Below are 6,911 nucleotides of genomic sequence, written 5' to 3' on the forward strand. Positions count from 1 at the left end.
TTATATCGGCCATTTCCACTGATTGGCAGGAGGCTCCTCCACCAATGGCTCCCACTGTATCATTTTTCTTGCCAAACTTAATTCACTTTCAGCCTGAAAAATGACTTCTTCAATTTGTCCCCCTTGAAGCTGTTGTTCTAATTTTTTAACATCTGGTTCCGCTTTAACCATGCTCAGCTTTGCATTTGTAATCTCCTCGGTATACTTTCTGTACGCTGCATTTTTAGGGATTTGCTGAAGAACATCAAGGATCTTTGTGTATAATATTCTTAGTCTCTCATGCGGAGTGTTACACACAGCCAATCCCACAAGGCCAGTGGTCTTCTTCAGTAGCCCCGCCATGACAGCTCCGCCCCGCCCCCGGCGCGCAGGCTTCTGTAACTTAACATTTTGAACTAAGAATCTATGTGGTGGCTACTCTGCTTTAAATCAGCATTAGTAGCAAAATTATCTGGAAGAACTGACTTTCAGGATAAGCTTTAGAAAGCCTCTGCGAGGCTAGCAGGCAGCCAGGCCTGGAGATTCAGGCTTGCCCTTGCTGTTGAGGACCTTCTGAGAGAGACACACACAGCCAGGCCATCTACAGACAAGAGCAGGTCACTTAGCTTTTCCTTGGGGTCAGAAGAGTTCTTAGCTTCTAAGTTGACCAAGTAAAGAAAATCAGAGTTAGGTGGTGGAGAGATTGTACGGCAAAAAGTATGTAAACTGGCCAAGAATTGGACAATAAAGTATCAATATAGCATTTCTAGCATCTGAGTTGGTTCTACTTCGATGGTACTTAACATCAAAGTATAATAAAAATGCTTTATTAGGATTTCCTTTTTTATGACTATAATCTAGGAGCTCTGGTGACACAGTAGCAAAGCATTCAGTTGCTAATTGAAAGATTGGGCACTGAAACAACCAATTGTGGGAGAAAAAGGCCATCTGTTTCCAGAGATTTTAGTCTTGGAAACCCTATGGTTTCTATATCAGGTCCCTATTAGTCAGAGTCCACTTAAAACCAAAATTCAGTGTGTCTCACTGTGTTTCAGTCACTTGACAAATACTAAGCTCTCCAGAGTGCTTGAAGAGCAACAACGTCAGTCTAGAAGCTAAGGTGCGCCTGATCCAAAGCAGGGTTTTCACAATTACTTGTTATGCATTAGAGAACTGGACAATGACTAAGGATGACAGAAGAATCAATGCCTCTTAGTTGTGGTGCTGAAGAGTACTGAACATCCCTTGGACCACTAAGAGAACAGGTCTGTCACGGAGAGGGTCAAACAAGGTTGCTCCTTAGAGGCAAGGATTTTAACACTCCATGTCACATACTTCGGGCATGTTGCCAGGAGGTATGTTTGGAGGACATCATGCTTGGAAGGGTGGAAACAAAACTGGAGAGGAAGACCCTGGATGAGATGGACTGACACAGTGACTATGTTAATAGAAGCAGGTATATCAGATAGAGTAAGACTGGCTGAGAATAGGGCAATGTTCAGAGCTATTTTGCATAGGGTTGCTGTGAGTCATAATCAACTAGGTGGCAAATAACAATTCTCCAGCCACCTGAGCAAAGTAAACTCAAGCAAAGGAGCGGTAATCTACACATAAGAAAACACACCCAAAAGGTAGTGTTGCAAACAGACATGTGTCCAAACTTTGAGTTTCATATAACGGGGGGGGAACGGGACGGGGACGGACGACCCAACAGACATTACCGCTGTGTGCCTTAAATGAAAACATGACTCGCTGTGATGCTTAACCACCTTGAGAAAACTGCATTCGATTCACCTGCAAATGTATGGTCTGCATTAGATTTTGTTGTTAGGTACCATCAAGTACAACTCATAACAACCCTACAAACAATAGATCTGAGCCCTATCCGATCCTGTGCCATCCTCATCATCTCGGACTCTCCAGCCCATTGCTGCAGTCACTGTGTCAGCTCAGCTGGTTGAGGGAATTCTCTCGTTGATCCTACCCCTCTTCAAGGAGTAGCTTCTCCTAACAACATATCCAAAGTCTGTGAGACAAGGCTTTTTCATCTTTACCCTCAAGTAGTACTCTGCTGGTTTTCTGGCAGCCCATCAGATATTCAATATTCTTCAGAAATACATCAATGGAATAAAAACCAAACAAAAAAACCCCCAACTCCTCAATTTTTTTTTCTTTTTTTTTAAAAAAAATCTTTGATTTAGTAACAGGGAATTTTCTGTGAGGACTTCCACCTTAAGGGGACACCCAGTTAACAGATCCCAAAGAACGGTGTTTTCTCCCACCCACAGAAACAGCAGCACAATTTCACAACTGGAGCACTCCAACCTACAGGCTTCCCGACTAGGATTCTTAATAATTCACAAAAAACACCAAGGAGATGCAACTGAGGGGCTAGCAGGACACCATGAAGCCCTGACTTGGAGGCTGTCCTGGTGAACCCTGGAGGCTAAGCCCCAGGGGCTGGCTGGGTTCGCTGGTTCCCCACCATGACACCTCGCTGATGTAAACGCAACCTGCGCCTTTCTTCCAGTTCTTTTTGTATCCTGTAGATTTTCTCTGCCAAAAAATAGTAGTATTCATCCTGAAAAATAAACAACACCCAATATTTTGGAGTTGGAACGCATTATCCTATGTTCTAACAAACTAATGAACTTCTGAAATGATGTATTTTGTCAAAGGTTAAGCAGGCAAACCTGTTAAGTAATAAACCAAAGGCCCAAATATTTACTGCCCTATCAGATAGGAAGTACAAGGCATATATTGTATTTCATTCCACAACTGAACCTCTCCTTGGATACTCCTCACTTCTGACAACAGAGCAGCCATTTTCAGAGTCTACACTACAGGTGGGATGTGGTTCTATACACCCTATTGACCACCCAGGGACTATATGTAGTTTCACTTCTCATGGTAAGTCTCCCTGGTCAGTCTCCTTAAGATACAGTGTGTCCCGGTTCTAGTTTACATACATGTTTAAGTGAACTGACTACGCTCACATGGCAGAGGCTGGAACATCATGTGGCCACCTACCCGGCTGTTAGCAGACTCATACATGTCCCCTTCCACCTTCTTTGCATAGGCGACCAGGTTCTCCATCCGGGGATCCCGCAGTGCTGCTGCATTAGGGGTTGGAAAGATGGCTTGGACACTGAAAGAATGGAGAACTTCATCAACCTTCTTTTTTGGGGGGTTTTCTTTATTGTAATTTAAGTGAAAGCTTACAAAGCAGATTGGTTTTCCATTTAAGTATGCATATATATTTTGTTTTATAATATTGATTACAAATAGCCACAATATAAGCATTCTTACCACTTTCTTCCCATGCTTCTCATTTCCATTAATCTTTCTATCATACCCTTCCTGTCTTCTGGGCAAATGCTGTTTTAATTTTATTTACAAGGCTAGTTATGTTATGAAGGGAGGGCCCCTCTGGTTCTATTTGCCATACAAGCCTGTGCATTCTTTGGCTGAAGGCTGAGCAACAGCACTGAGTTTTGCTTCCAGTTTGAAGGGTGTCCAAGGGACAAGGGACAGTATTAGGGACTCCACCACTCTCCAGTAGATTGATATGACTGACTGTTTTTGAGTTTGGTTCAAATTTCTCTTCAGTCTACCTACGATTTTCTACTATGATTACGAGACACCTTAGATGGCTCACTGGCTCCTAAGAGCCCACTTCCTACTCACCAAAGTAGGACACAGACCATTGTTTCTGTGATCTATTATGCCAACTGTCATTGGTGTTCCCCAATCTATGGTTTTGAGGCCCTATAACCAACAGTTCATTTCTTCAGTGTTTAGTTGAGAAAGAATTTTATAAAACTTTTCCCCCTATTGACTCAGTTATAAACATGGACATATTTACAGTACATAGTATGAAAGAGAGCTCTGGTGGCCTAGTGGCAAGAAGCTATGCTGCAATACTGAAGGTGCATGGTACAAATCCACCAGATGCTCTGCTGGAGAAGGAGGGGCAATCTCCTCCTATGCCAGTCGGATCTGATTCAACAGTACACAAAAAGAAAAAACAAAATACAGTACATAATATGAATATAGAAATATAATTTATGAAACCTACATACAGTTCTGAGTACATTCCACCTGTCCAAATCTGTTCGTCCTGCCTGAGATATTTATTTACAGTTTTGTTATAATTCACCAATACTTTGTCTGTTTTGTTAATTTCTTTGTTATCTACATTTCTGTTTAGAATAAATTTTTTATATCATTTCCTTCATTGTAGTGTGTTTCCTAAGTCTTCATGATTTTCTACGTTTGATAGTTTGAATGAGTTGGCATAATAATTTTCTTTAAGTTTATTCTATAGATTACTATTTTATTCCTAAGTCTAAAATAGTTCACTCTATCTTGAAATCAGTTTGACTCCTTCTCCATTTGGAGTTCTGTCACTGCTTTTCTATTTTTCAGTTGTCTTCATTTATGTTCCTTACATGAGCGTAAGTAAGTGTTCTGGGATTTCTACTGTTCTTCATTTTAGCCACAGTTTTGTTATGATCCACAGTCAAATGCTTTGTGCAGGCAACACAGACAGACATTCTTCTAGTAACCCCTGTTCTCATCCAGGATCCATCTGACATCAGAATAATATCTGTGCTGCCAAAGCCTCTTCTAATACCCACCTGAAATCCTGACAGTTCTCTATCAATGTACCGTTTTAATCGGTTTTGGATGATTTTCAGCAATATTTTACTTGGATGTGATATTAATGATATTAGTTTGATAACTTCAACATTCTGTGGACCATCTTTCTTGGGTGATCCAAACTAAGGAAAGACTACAATTCTATGGTAATCTAGATGGCTAACTTCACCTATAAGTTAATTGGTTAAAGAAAACCACTTAATAGATTTTAATTTAAAACACACACACACACTCTCTTTCCACTTTCAGGTCTAACTGTGATAATCTTGAACAAAAAGCAAGACACCAACATCTCCACACATAACAGATACGGGAGCTGCTGGCCTGCCCAGGCTGGCACGTGACTGTGACCTCAACACCAGCACATGATCTAACAGGCCAAGACTAGCGGCTGTTTCAGGAACTAAATCTCACATCCATGATTGCAAAACTGCTACACTGCCTTCAGCCACAGTGTTCACACCACATAAGAATCAAGGGTACGTACAATTTATGCACAAGATGGTTGCGGAGGTGCTGAGGGACGTGTTCATGCCAGCGTTTCCGAAAGCCAGTGCAGAACGGTGGTGCTACTCCAGGTACAGCTTGGAGGGTCCCACTGTTCCCAGAGTATGACCCACCATACATCAGCAGGCTAGAGAAAATCAAAGAGACTAAATACTTCTACTAATATGACTTAAAGTATGCTTCCTGCAGTCAAGTTTTCCTTCAATCATATAAGACTGTTAAAAAGTTCTACTTTCGGGAGGGAGAGAGTGGGCAAGGAGAAAAGTGCAAGAATGAATGAATGGAAACCCTAAGTCTCTGTAAACTTTCATTAAAATTAATTTTAAAAAAAAAAGAAAAAGTTCTACTTTGGAGACCTCATAACACAATTTAAACGACACTATCCACCCACCATTCTACTTAAACTATTTTCTGTGCCATACATCAAGAAAGAATCACAAAAAAAGCCTTGTGAACTACAAGTGAACTAAAATGTGGGTCTTACTTTGTGGCCCTAAAAGATGCTGGAAAAGCCGATGCTGAAATTAAGTTCTGTGGTAGTTGGCTTGTTCTTAATTCTCTTGCTGGAATAGTTGCTGGATTAGTCCCTTAAAAAAAAAGAAACACTGTCTCAATATTTTGATAACAGACGAATCATCATGCAAACAGATTTTATCTCAATTGATTCCATGAAGCCCTTGACCTTGTGCAACAGTCCTCAAGGATGGCAAAGTTCTCAGTGACTTCTATCTGCTCCTCTCTATTCCAACACTGTTCCTCCATTTTTTGCTTGTATCCTCTCTTCCTTGACTGTCTGTGAGCCTCCACCCTCCTACAATCTTTCACACGTGTGCTCTCTTCGTGTGTCCATCAAGCCATCATCTTTAACATGGTCTCTGGAAGCCAACCGCAGGACTCTGGAAGGAGTCACATGCCCCACCCTGGAGCCTGGGGTCAGCACATCAGCAGCAATTTGCCACAGGAGAGGACAAGCAACGGAAACTCACAGGACAGATATCACCCAAAACGTCCTCACTCCACCCAACTCTGTCCTCACAACCTCACAAAGCTACAGCACTAGAGCTAAAAGAACATAACCCAGACTCACAGCGACCCTATGAACGAATAGCTTGAGCACTGTTCATACATAGAGTTTCCGGAGGCTTCTTTTAGTCGGGAAGCTCCAGCAAACACTGTCCACCATGGGCACCCATTACCACGTTTATGTCTTGCATTAGACATTGCAATTAGTTAGTTGCATTAACTAATTACTATTAATTATTGTTGTTGTTGACTGCCTTAGAGTCAAGAACGACTCATAGCGACCCTATGAACAAAAGGCTTGAAACCCCTCTACAACTATCAACATTTATCAACGTTTACTTTTAATTACTGGTAATTAATGTAAAACAGAATGTCTAGGAATGATTGCATGAAAAACTAGTAATATCTGTAAATTTCCATGCCAATAAAAACAAGAAGTAAAAAAAAAAAAAAAGAACATAACCCAGGCTGCACCAAGCTTAACTAGTAACTCCAACGTTCCCATTTAGTCCTCAGTCCTTAAACTGATATGTTGCTCTTTGGAACTTCGCAGAGGTCCTCAGCAGCAGATGTTCCCATCTCTCGGTTTCTTGATTTCTAGCATCACTGTTGATTATGGGTCCAAGTAAATCAGGGACAGCTTCAAAATGGATTACACCTCACCATCAAGAAAACAAAAATCCTCAGAACGGGACCAATAGGCAACATCAGTATAGACGGAAAAAAGACTGAAGTTACTG

The 6,911-nt window shown here is 41.3% G+C and overlaps 1 protein-coding gene across 1 annotated transcript; it reads right to left on the minus strand.

Moving 5' to 3' along the window:
• On the minus strand, positions 1-342 carry LOC102871146 (NADH dehydrogenase [ubiquinone] 1 alpha subcomplex subunit 5-like). The gene is made up of 2 exons (XM_006897433.1): positions 278-342; positions 1-160 (listed from the first exon to the last, which is right to left on the minus strand). Exons 1-2 carry the CDS (start codon positions 340-342, stop codon positions 1-3), a joined length of 225 nt encoding a protein of 74 aa, XP_006897495.1.
• Between the last annotated feature and the right edge of the window lie 6,569 nt (positions 343-6,911).

The sequence above is a fragment of the Elephantulus edwardii genome, unplaced genomic scaffold, assembly GCF_000299155.1.
Source record: "Elephantulus edwardii isolate Elephantulus edwardi_28Jun2011 unplaced genomic scaffold, EleEdw1.0 scaffold00209, whole genome shotgun sequence".
Lineage (NCBI taxonomy): Eukaryota > Metazoa > Chordata > Mammalia > Macroscelidea > Macroscelididae > Elephantulus > Elephantulus edwardii.

Coding starts and splice junctions, on each gene's coding strand:
- LOC102871146 (XM_006897433.1), bottom strand. CDS start 342: ATGGCGGGGCTACTGAAGAAGACCACTGGCCTTGTGGGATTGGCTGTG. Junction 161..277: donor GTGTGTAACACTCCGCATGA/GAGACTAAGAAT, acceptor CATGGTTAAAGC/GGAACCAGATGTTAAAAAAT.